The sequence below is a fragment of the Triticum urartu genome, unplaced genomic scaffold, assembly GCF_003073215.2.
Source record: "Triticum urartu cultivar G1812 unplaced genomic scaffold, Tu2.1 TuUngrouped_contig_5555, whole genome shotgun sequence".
Classification (NCBI taxonomy): domain Eukaryota; kingdom Viridiplantae; phylum Streptophyta; class Magnoliopsida; order Poales; family Poaceae; genus Triticum; species Triticum urartu.
In genome coordinates this window covers 899-13838 of record NW_024116239.1, presented here as the reverse complement: position 1 = coordinate 13838, position 12940 = coordinate 899, and the positions used below count along the sequence as shown (strand labels likewise).

General features: G+C 41.5%; 1 protein-coding gene across 1 annotated transcript; it reads right to left on the bottom strand.

Moving 5' to 3' along the window:
- Positions 1-234: 234 nt before the first annotated feature.
- On the bottom strand, positions 235-12692 carry LOC125529369 (chloride channel protein CLC-d; the record flags this gene model as incomplete). The annotated part of the gene is given in 24 exon segments (XM_048693782.1): positions 235-530; positions 533-594; positions 1066-1112; positions 1215-1316; positions 1396-1552; positions 1781-1858; positions 1946-2001; positions 2077-2154; positions 2258-2389; positions 2488-2623; positions 2746-2897; positions 3277-3351; positions 3429-3488; positions 3589-3738; positions 3826-3905; positions 4406-4476; positions 4557-4697; positions 6068-6156; positions 10048-10122; positions 10834-10932; positions 11012-11058; positions 11134-11355; positions 12442-12514; positions 12603-12692. Coding segments are annotated over 24 exon segments (2298 nt in total), but the record flags the coding sequence as incomplete, so codon positions are not given.
- Between the last annotated feature and the right edge of the window lie 248 nt (positions 12693-12940).

The following is a 12940-nucleotide window of genomic DNA, read 5'->3' as shown; positions in this document are numbered from 1 at the left end:
TTGTGAGTTTCCAACTGGCTTCAAATTTGAAGGATCATATGGGGTTCGGATCCAACAGTTGAACAAGGACCTGAATCGCCTTCATATTCATCTTCAGATGTTGCCATAAATGTGCTTGTTTTCAGATGCAGAACCGGAACTAAACGAGATGACAAAGATTAGACCCAGTGCATGCACAGTTCGGAGCGAGACCAGTGTCACCAAAACCTGAACAACGGAGAGGACCGTTCGCCATGTCAACCTACAGAGAAGCAATTTACTCGAAAGAATTTCAGTTTCTCGTGGTTTACATGGATAACGGCTACAAACATCAGTGAGTCTAAACATTTTTGTTTACAATCGCCTAATTAGTCACCACCGCATGGGGCCATCCTCCCGTTGCATCATCGACCTCGAAGAATCCTGCGCCTGTAGCTCGTTGGGCGTTGCTTGGTTTGTGTACCATTCAGTGGAAGGTTAACTGCTTGCTATCAAAATTATCTTTGAGATCCTCCGTATATTGTGCTATGTATTTACTCCTCCGATCATAGACTGTCAAGAAGAGGACGCTCCAGGTGCGCGCTCCCCCCTGCCGTTTTACCGTTCAGGTAGGCTCTGCAAAGACGAAACAGTCTCAAGTCAACCCAAAACGGAATCGACAAGTCGTTGCATCACATCCAAATGTCACCAGCCTATTTCGTTGATGTAATGCTTCTCTAGACAAGCACCGGTGCATCCAGCGCGGCATGGAATGTCACCGTCAATACGCAGGCGGTTTAGTGAATCCGATCAGACCTTGTTCGGTTACACCCTTTGTCAAGAGGATTGGAGGGGATTTGGGGGGATTTTGACTTGTAGGGGATTAAATCCACCTCAATCCCTGCCAAAACCCCTTCACAACCCTGTCAACCGAACACGGCCTCAGTGAGACAGTCTGGGCACTTATGTGCTTGAGCATGGTAAAAGCATCGCATTATAATCTACGCAGTGTTTCCAATGAGATGTCGAGAGAGTTGCTAACTTCAGTTCTGCGCATAGCAGCGCAGCAACGAAAAGCTCAGCTTGCAAGAAGTAGATAATATAGACCTTACACTGGTCGACTGGAGCTCTGTTGTCGCGGTATTGCCATCCTCCTGTAATCAAAACAATAGGGCTGAGAAGGATGTCCAGCCAAATATTCTATCTTAACTTCTGTATGTACAATACGCAACAGCAACGATTGCATGGCTTATCACCTCAAGTAAGAGATCTTTTCTTGTTATCAGTCCTACGACACGAGAAGGCCGAGGAACGACGAATATATGCCTCAATCCCAGTTGGCGGAAGAGATTGTACACCTGGGAATCGTTACAAAGATTATCTCATATATCCAACTCGCTGAAATGAGTGCATGGTACAAATAAAAGCAGGCTTTACCTTTGCCAAAGACATGTCCTCTGGCACTATGTAAGGAGACGGATTTAGAAATGGGGCAAGATCTAAATACAACCCAAGTTCCTCATCCGTCAAATGAATATCATCAATTGACTTTCCCTTACTTGAAGCTGGCTTAACAAAGTCGCTAAAATTGTGCCTGCGTAACAGCAAAAGCAGTCCATTACTACCAGTCAATACACTATTGGTTCCTACTTAAGGCTGTCCATGGCATTGCGGTGGATTCTCATAATCACGTTTGCCCCATCCGCTTTTCCCTGTTTTAGTGTTTGTTTGAACCAGTTTTGCCTACTTTTGTGCATAATTTTTCATAGCAGATTATAAAATAAGCACAGTTCAGCACCCGCAAACTGAGCCTTAGACAAACCTGTTCAGTATGCCTGGCCCACAAGGGAAAGGAGTATTCTGGAAATCTACTTTAGATTGCAAAAGCACCAACAAGTGACTGGAAGAAGAGGACAAATGATGGGTCAGTGTTAAGTGTACAAGGTAAACCAAGAAAGCAAGAGTCACATGATACTGCATCTTATACCTCCGAAGTATGAGACCTATGACAAGTGACTCGCCATTCTGCCCACGTTCAACAATCTGAACAACAAAAGAAAATCTGTTATTTAAACCCCCCACAGAAGCAGCTGTGTTCTAGAACTGGCATCTACTTACAGGGAAGCCATTGTGCTTGTTGCTTTGCAGAACAGAAACAATATCAACAACTCTTGAAACACGAGGAAGGCACACAACCTAACACCAAACACCAGAATATTGGACGTGTTAGATTTGGAACTATACTGACACAAGATGTAGTTCTTTCTTCCACCTTGAATGGAATAAAAATCATCAGAACCTTTTGATTCTTGCAGGCATCCTTCGCATTCATGTTTCTCATCACTTGTTTAGGCCTAGAGTCAAGTAAAGGGATGCCCTTTAATCTGGCCTGCTCTTCATATAGCCCCTCGTTAAAAAAATCACCAACAGCCTACATGAATAGAAGTCAGAAGGAACACTCTGCATGTTCAACAAGGAGTCAAAGTTCGCAGAGTTTGAGACTTTGAGTCAATGTTGCAGAGTTTTTACCTTAGAGATTAGAAGAACAAGCATGATTAATGGCAAGAGTTGCAAGTTGTTTGTAATCTCAACCATAATAACACATAAAGACACAGTCATTCTCATCGAACCACCAAGAAACGAAGCAGCACCAAGTAGAGCATACCTATAGCGATATTAATAATGGTAAAATACCCAGAGCAGAAAGGAAGAATAAAATTCAAGGGGGCATTAATGCAAAACTAAGAAGCCTAATAAATATAAACTGGAGAGATAGTGATAACTCACGTGCCCTCGTCAACATTTAGTTTCTTATAGAACTTAACAACAGACATTCCAACAAGCCGGCCATACGTAGATCCAATCATTATTCCTGGGACAAATTGACCAGCTGGAACAGCAGTTCCAAATGTTACAACAGCTAAGGAGTAAAACATGACCTGAGCAAAGCAAGAAAAGGGGGAAAGGTAAGTATATGACAAATAAAACTTCTTGATATCCCAAAACTCGTCCAAATGATGGTAAATGGAATGGCGAGAAATAAAGTTCGCTACAGCATCGGAATATGCATAGAGTAGCGATAACCATCATTTTTTATTATACCAATAGCATGTGCTACTAATACAAGAAAACACAATCGAACTTCGACAAGACTACTGATTATTCAAAACTTTTTAAAATCATGATTATTTGGACTTGGTAAGTACTTTTTCATGTTTTTCCTAACTTACAAAAACTGCACTAGTTCAACAGCTCATGGAGTTAGGAAGATATTGCGAGGTATAATATTCCATAAATCAAGCAGACAGAAAAGGGTACCAGGAAGGTGATAAGGCTTTGTGCGCTGTACTCATGGAATGTTTTTGCACTGAACAGATTGCGTATTGCATCATCCTGCGAGAGAATGTTGTTGAATATCGTGACATGGAATACGGAATATGGAAGGAAAAGCTTTCCGAATATATTCTGACCTGAGAATTGAAGAAAATGGTTGCCAGATCATTGTATTCATTATCTTTTGAGCAGTAAAACTGCAAATATACAGACAACATATTAAGAAGAACACAACCAATATTACTGTAGCTAAAGAGAACATGTAATTCAAGTTGGAAAATCCTAGAGTAGACTCACATTAACGAAATTCCCATCTGTTCCAGGTGGATGAGGGCACTGGATACCAGAACTGGTTTCTAATTCAGGACATGGGCTGCATTTCCTCAGTAGTGGCAACACAAAGGAAACAGTGGATGTTATCAAAGATATGAGGCAAGCTTCAAAGATCTGCAAATATTAACCTGGATGTTAGGTATGTAACTACAAGAGGAGCTCTACCTTTATAACCATTAATATATCATATCTCCAGCATACCTGGACTCGTTTCCCTTTCTTATGAAGATATGTTCGCCGCCATTTAGTTATATACAGGGTGAGTTGATTAAATAGCGCTCCTGAAGAAACACACAATGAATTAACTGAAAAATATCAAATATGGCACAAATATACTAGGACTGTTTATTTGTTTTGGGCCTACAGTGAGTTTGTGGGCAGGCTTTTTCACAACTGTGATACGTCGGTTAATTAACATATTATTTTCATGTAACTTGATCCAACTCTAACTACAGGGAATTCTCTACAAGACACCCTCAGCTGTTTAGCCAACTGTGACTTAGCATAGTGCAGTACTTACAAAATCAGTAGGGAGAAAATGAGCTAGACTGAGGGAATAAACCCCCCAGTCGGCCTAAAGTTCAGTGAGTACAAGAATCCAGGCTAGCTATTGCTTCTTTAGCCAGTTGACATCCAAAGGACATCTCGTCAAGTAAACAATGTTTACTGTAGCAATTCTAGATATTACTGGGTAAACTTTATGAATGAGTTCTCGTCAGGTACAACGCCTGACTATGGCATTTCTAGATATACTGAGTCAATTTTGCATACTGTAACTTACCAAGAAGTCCACCAATAACACCAATAATTGCCACCGGCAGAAGTTCCTGGTAAGAGTAATCTTCTTGACCTCTTTACGAAAAAGTAAACAATCAATATCACAATTCACAGGTCATTTTCATTCCCTTATAACTAGGAAAAAGTAATCATACCCAGATATGTCCCAGATTATGAAACCACCAGCCCCAAAATGACCACATTTTCCGCTGTTACACCAATTCATTGCTGATCGCACCACAACAGCCACGACAGCAGATGTAAAGAATACTCTCCACATAAGATGGCTTCTCCACCTTCAGCAATATAATGATAACATAATCAATCAAATCATATTACATTAAAGTGCAAGACCCGCAGTTGAACAACATATTTCATATCATTAGGCTACCCGGCATGCGTAGATGTCCATAAAAAGAACTGCCATGAGAGGTTCCACTTCATAAGTGTATTACCAACATTACATAATGAATTGGATGACAGTAATACCCACCACAAGCATACTAAGTAGTAGGTCTAAACAACTAACTACATCAAACTACAGAGTAAAAGCAACAAATCTATGTAAAAATGTATTACCGTTGCATCTAAAGTAAGTTCCACGGGGAGCAAGAGACCCAATTTACATGCAACATGATTGGTTGTTGCACATAATACAAAAATGTGGAACGAACTTTCTAATAATTATCTTTCTTGACCCAAAAGTACACTTATAATAGCATTATAAAACGTGTAATAAAACAGGAAATGGCGGTTATCTCACAACCCTAAAATATGGTATTACATAACAGTGGTACTTAGGTGGCAACCATGCTCTTGATCTTCATAGTAAGTCAACTCATGTGTATACTATTGGAAGCACAGGGCCAAAATCTTGGGAAAACTAATACGGCAACACAAGTGAAAGGAAGTGCACTCAGCTGCATCTCTTGAGTTGCAGCCTGGGAAACCTGGTAATGTCACTCATGATAGACTAATCCATCAGGTAGCCAGTCCCTAAATAACATGTATTCTAGACTAATCCATCAGGTAGCCAGTCCCTAAATAACATGTATTCTAGACTAATCCATCAGGTAGCCAGTCCCTAAATAACATGTATTCAAAACGGATGTTCTCAAGTCAATTTAAAACTAAACAAATGCCCTTGCATGCTGTTGCAGTGCAGCAGAAGTGCAGCCTATATTCATCTATGACAACATTTTGAGTATTTATATTGGTCATGCAAACAAATGAAGCAGGTTCCTCATAAAGGTACTTTAATAAGTGCATTGTTATAAACAAATCAGAGAGACATAATGAGCAGAAAACTGCTGCTGATGCATTTCTACTTTTGTACTCATTTGGCAATTTAATAGTCGATTGTGGAGTGAATCACATTTGTGCTAAAGGTTTTCTTGATAGCAGCTACAGAAAGAAATAACTAAGCCAGAAAAGGACATATATAAGCTGTCAAAAGTGTATTCAAAGTTATTGAATCAGAAAAACCTGTTAGTACTGCCCTACTGCTTACTGAAAAGTATATGAACATTCTCAAACTGAAATAGTTGTCTACTAAATGCAAAGAAAACAATAGGGTAAGACTAGAAGTATAGATCGAAAGATGGAACAAATTACATTGGTCAACATGGCTAATTTTATTATTAGTATGATGAAAGAACATTCTTACCAGGATGTAACTTCCTCCAGAGCAAATAGTACCCCACCAACCGGAGCTCTGAAGGCGGCAGCAACTCCAGCTGCACATCCACATGTCACCTTTTGAAACATTATCAATATAGCTTTGAGATCTTTAATATGAAAACTCAACCATTCTATTTTAAATACAGGCTTAATGCCATGTTAGTATTTGAACTTTAATGTACACACACAATCTGATTTACTTTACCAGGTGAAACAAAGAAATGCGCATGTATCGAATAGAAGCCAAAAAAAATTAACAGCTCACTTACAAAAAGTAAATTTGTCTATTCAGATATCTCAGCAAATCCGATTAACTTTGAAGGTAAGACAGGTTAGGGTACCAGCAAGCCCATCGACTGGTTCCAGGAACTGAGAGGCATCAGGCACGTAGCCAGTACTAGCCAATATGATTACACCAAGAGGTTATACTCCCTCTGTCCCAAAATAAGTGTCTTAACTTCAGTACTGCACAACTTTGTACTAAAGTTAAGACACTTATTTTGGAACGGAGGGCTTATTTTGGAACGGAGGGAGTAGATTTTATCAAGAAAAAAGGGATTACCACTTATCCTCAAGCCCATCCGCTTGATCCAATAGCTAATAGAGACATTGTGCAGAGCCAGCACTAGCCAATATGATAGCAACAGAGGTTACAGACTTCCCTCATCAAGAAAAAAGGGGCTCTAGATGGCACCAGCCAGGAAGTTTTAGACTGGTGCTACCATGTGAGACATGACAGGAGAGTCACGGTTGCACCAGGCCAAGGAGGAGGTATGTTGGATAAGAATAACAAGTTATGATTTGAAGTTATGCCCCTGATTCTCAAGCTAGTTTGTCTCACACATTGGTTTTGGTTTAGCCCAAAATTTGATCTCCTAGGAGTGTAACGCAGGCTATACAATGCATTGTACTCCACCAATAAAGCAAACAAGAATTGTCAACCTCCCTAATCTCTATTGCTGACTGTCGCTTCATTGCCCCACCCTCATGGCAGAAAGGTGACAAGATCCTGGACCTTGCCCTCCTGTTGACCCTACGACCTAGGCCCAGTTCTTTTGGCTCAATTCTGAAGAATTACTGGCCGGAGAATCACAATCGCAAAAGAACTCGTTTCTTCCCCAGGAATCATCCGAGAATTATCAGAATCGCTAGTGTATTTGAGAATCATGGAAACTCGGCAATTCTGGCAATTCTAGCCGGGCCCTTAAAAGAAAATTGTTCGGTTTGAACTACTACCCCAATTGAGGACTCAAATTACAGCCAATATGTCACCGGGCCAGCCCCACCGAGCGACCTCATACAACAATTACAGGTTAGAATTACAAAAAAGAACTGGACAGACAATTCTGTGGGCAGACGATTCTGCGGGCAGTTTCCAGAATCATAATTCTCCAGAATTATAGGGCGAAAAGAACTGGCCCCTAATGTCCAAACAAGGCCCCCATAGAGCATCCACAGTGTGATGGTTTGCTGCCTCTAAGGCAGCCTCTAAGCCCTTAGAGGGCGGTCCCATACACTGCAGGCGTGAGCCTCTAGGCCAAAATCATTGGCGACACAAGCATAGTGTCCACCTCCAACCTTTTCTTCGGACTAAAATAATCCGCTGGCCCGACTTGTCATGCGCGGAGAGTGTGCTGACCATGTCGAGAAGATGAGAAGTAGGTCGTGAATCAGGTTTTTATTTTATTTTATATGGGTCCACCTTAGAGGCTCGGAGTATTTGTTATACGCTACAGAGTTTTGAGCTAAGCTTCTAGCTGGGCATGGGTCCCAGCTTGGAAGCAAGCCATCCTCTAAGCACTGGGGACGCCCTTAGCTCCCTAGAATGTGCAAATGCTTCCATTCAAATCCGCATTTTAAACAGAGAAGAGGAAACTGGTCATTTAGGTGTTAGCCTTAAGCTAGAGTAGTCAAGTTTTAAACTAGAAAGATAGTTTTAGTGTCTGAAATCTGAACCATTTCAATCTCAATGGAACAACCTTAGTTAACAATATTAACATGGACTGTGATATTTGGCACACGTGTGCCATATAAGCAAAACTGCCACATCTCTACTTCTTTCATTTTAATGCACCACACGATCCCTCGTCCTTTGACCTCGCCTCCTCCCAAACAACCCCGCAGGCTCGCCCCAGAAACCTCCTTCTCCCGCACATCTCGGGCGCCCACCCCCGAGAAAACTGCCACTTCTTCACATCTACCACATGATTTCTCCTCAGGACAAAGTTACCATGGTATTCGTATGCAAGTTATCAGGCCTGTGTTGCATAACTTACCGTGCTATTTACATAGAACGTACCAGGTACTATGCTTCAACAACTACACCCCTTCAAAGTTACCACTGTGTTTTGTACACAAGTTATAAGGTCTTCGATGTGTAAAATACCGTGGTACTTACACATAAGTTATCAGGGTATATGTACATCAACCTCCCCCGGTCAAAGTTACCATGGGGGATTGTACATGAGTTACCGGGTCTACAGTTCCTATATTATCATGGTACTTGCACCTAAAAACCTGGGTGTGTTTCGGTAGCTTTTTCCATAGGTCAAAAATTACCACGATGTTTTTGCGTAACTTATCACGCCTATAGCACGTGTGCCCCTCATGACACTAAACATTATGTGACTTTCCCGTGGCACGCCATGTGTTGTGTTCATCCAAAAGGCCCACGCGCGAGGCGAGTGTATATTTTTAACAACTTATTTTCCTTTGGTAAAAAAGTTACCATCATGTTTATATTACAAGTTATCGGTTATGCGGTGCTTATATTATCATGTTATTTACACAAAAATTATTGGGGATGTTTTGAACAACTTTTTCCCGGAACAAAAAGTTATCATGGTGATTCTAGGTAACCTATCAAGCCCGTAGTGCTTAAAATATCATGCTATTTACACAAATTTTATCAGGGGTATGTTTCAGCAACAAATCCCCCCCCCCTCCCACGGGTCAAAAACTTATCATGGTGTTTAGTTATCGCAGTGCATATGTTTTCATGCTATTTACAAATAAAAATGCCAGGTGAGGGAGGTATACTACCGTGCTATTTACACAGAAGATACCGGAGTATCTTTTCAAAAAAAAAATCCCTACGGTCAAAGTTACCATGGTGTTTCTACCTCAGTTATCAGATGTGCGCTGCGTATATTACCACCTATTTACACATAAATTATCGGTATCTTTTCACATTTTGTCTTCCCCAATGGTTAAAGTTACCACGATGTTTGTATCTAAATTATCAGGTCTATGGCATGAATGTTATCGTGCTATTTACAGAAATTACCGGGGGGGCGGGTTCAACAAATTTATTCCCAATGATCATAGTTACCACGATGCTTGAAACAAAAAGTTTTTCAGTGCTAACATATTAAAGGCAAAAACATGTCAAAAACAGTATTTCCCTTAGCTTGTTCAACAATGAGTGTCATAGGTGAGGTGGTTAGCTCCCTTTGTTGATTACCTGCAAACCAGAGATCAAATCCTAGTCCAAGCATTTTTTTTGCCGAAAATCGGAAAGGCTTGTGGGGCCATAATTGACGATTACGAAAATTGGGAAGGCACGAGCGGGTTGCGGGAAAGGAAGGAGATCGGGAGGCGTGTGGGAAAGGAAAGAAATTGGGGAGGACGTGCGGGAAAGGAAGGAGATCGGGAGGGAACTGACGGCGTTGGATGCGTGTGGCAGTTTCGCAATCTGCCACACGGTTGCCATATACATATTTCGTATTAACATATAACAAATGCCAATACAACATTCTATACTATACCCCAAATATCTCATGCAACCAGGATATGCTCATTTTTTCTGTTGACTGGCAGATAGCAGGCAGTGACACTAGTCACACTACAGATTTTTAAATCTAATAAAACGGTTCAGCTGGAACGTTAATACGGAAAAAAAGGCCATACATCAAGAGATGGAAACGTAAAAAAAATTGGCATTGCATGCGAAACGAAATAACTTACAAGATCTCGCCGATCTCGATCACTTTCAAAAATCTGTACCCATCTAGAATTCAAGTGGTACTTCGCGGATCCACCCTATGTATATGCACAGAGTAATTAGTTGGCAAATTTATGTGCGCAGAATAATCATAAATTACTTACAAAATGGAAATGAAGTAAAGCAAGAAAAATAGAAGCTGCTGGCAAGTCCTTATTTACTGGGTTTGGGGACAAACAATTGTTGGTCAATATAACAGAGTTACAAGTATAAATGGATCCACAGTACCCAATCCGCTCAAGTAAACATCACTACTTATATCTCAAATATTCATGAGATGTTGTATCACCACTTTTAATTTCCCTATAAAAACAGCGTCAATGGTAGCATGCTTTATGACTTGATGAGGTTGTTGATTATTATATCACACTATCAGACTACAAAATCACGCCAAGTACTATGTCACATGTAATAACAACCATCTTTGTTAATTTTATCATGATGACACTGAAAATTCTTGAGAGGGTTTCCATGGGTTTTCCAAATTGATGGTGGTCACTGGTCACTGGTGAGAAACTGACAACTCTTTGGAATGTAAACAAAAGGCTTCCTGGTTGATCCACAGGCCTATGAGTCTATGACCCCTTTACAGGACAGGGGATACCACTAGTGAATATTTTGCATTATGTCTATGCTGATCAAAAGACAAATTACAAACATGATAGAAAAAAAATCATATATCTACAGTTTAATTTTTAACTGAGATAAATGTTGAATGGAACAAAATTTATATCACCAACATAACCTACTTGCCCAAGAAGAGAAGCAATGCAGGCTCCAGTGTGAACAAGAGGACCTTCTTTTCCTAGAGCCAATCCACCTCCGACTGATCCGATGCTCCCAAAAATCTATTACTCAGAGCAGCAGCATTTGAGCATGGCATGACATATCATAAATTCATAATAGCTGACGGGAGTGTAAACTCACCTTCCCAACTAATGTCCTAAAAAGTAGGATTCCATGTGTATCAACTCCTACATAAATATTCCAGATTATGTCCCAAACTTATCATAATACCAATATCAGGAATTCAAGTGGTTTAACCTTACCATTTAAGTAACCTTTGATCTCCGGGATACCAGATCCAGCAGCTGCTGGTGCAAATTGTGTGACTATGTATACAGAAGAGAAGACGAGGGCTAGATTGAGAAGAATGTACACCAAGAACCCCACAAAATATGAGTGTTGTATTATAGCAAAAGTCAAAGTAAATTTCCATCCAGAGAAGTTCTCAACGGCCAAATTTATGAATATAGCAGCCAATCCGGTACCTGCAAACAGGATGATTGCATCATATAACAGAACAAAAATCCACTCTGTGCAAAAAACTGGACAATGGGCACAGAGAGGGGCAGAGGGAAAAAATATAAAAGTATAAAAACAGTTTCCACTGAAAGATGTGTGGTCTACTATGTTAGGATTTCATATTTTTCGTATCAAATAAATCATACTTGTAAGGAATAGCCAGTTTGGAGCGAATTGGGATAGGAATTCCAGCATAGCAGTGTTTGCGGATACACAAGGCCATGAACGAGGAAAACAATATTTGTATTGAATCAACTAGGAGAGGGATTTTTAACTGGTGGAGGTAAAATTTCACAATTTACAGTAACTGACTAAACAATCCAGTAGTATAAAACTCAGAAACAACAGTTATAGGTACCAGTTGTGCAAGTCACTCAATAGCACCTAGTCAGTTCAGTAGCTGCCAGCTTGTTCTAAACATTAAACATAAATATTGCTTCGGCATCTTGTGATCAATGCTAGCTTGCACTACTCACTTGGTCATCCTTTAGCCATTAAATACCAGCTAACCAGCCAATATAAGGCGTAACCAGTAGACTATGCAAGAACCTCGAAGACGCTTATTCATTGTACATGGCTGATCTTTTGGAACATTGCCGAGTTTCATCAGTTAACTGGGGGATTTCAGGGGTTGGGATGTACTTAAATCATAGTGATTTCGATATGGATTGCAAGAACCTCGAAGACGCTTATTCATTGTACATGGCTGATCTTTTGGAACATTGCCGAGTTTCATCAGTTAACTGGGGGATTTCAGGGGTTGGGATGTAGTAAATCATAGTGATTTCTATATGGATCACATAGAGCAATTATTACAGTAATAACTGATATAAAAGATTTCTATATGGTCAGCATTCCTAGTGCTTAGCTTCCTGGGATGATAAAAATGCTTGCTCGTTCACATGACGCAACCCGATTTAACAGTTACAGGGTCCTCCTACCAAACAATGCATAACCTACTCGCACACATCTGAAATCGCCAGATTAAGCTTTTTCTAGTCTCTGACGGACGCCAAAATTCCGGACAAACAGGTCATGGGGGAGGCACTCACCCACGCCGATGAGCAGGGCGAAGAACCACTTGAGCATGATGTAGTAGGGCACCCAGAACTTGCTCCGCTGGGCCTGCAAGCAAGAGCTCATGTCACCGAACACAGATAAACCACGAGGGTGGGAGGCAAAGAGGGGCAGCGAAATGTGCGGCGCGGCGTACCTGCTCCTCCCGGTAGGCGTAGTTCTCGATGACCTCGTAGTCGAGGCTCTCGACGGCGCCGACGAAGAGCTCGTCCTGGGCCGCGGCCGCGAGGGGGCGGGGCGGGCGATTCGAACGGCTGGACGACGGTGGGGAGTTTTTTACTGGACGGGGCGAAGCTCGGGGGGCAGCTGCGGAGGAGGGCTCGGTTGGAATCGGGCTGTCAATTTTTTCTGGGCTTGTTGTCTTGTTGCGTACTGCCGGGTGCGGGGTGCTCTCGCGTCGCGCGTGTGCGGTCGTCGCGGGGCGGGGCGGCGCTGCGGTTGGTTACGGTGGGGGAGACGGATCGGGGCGGCGTG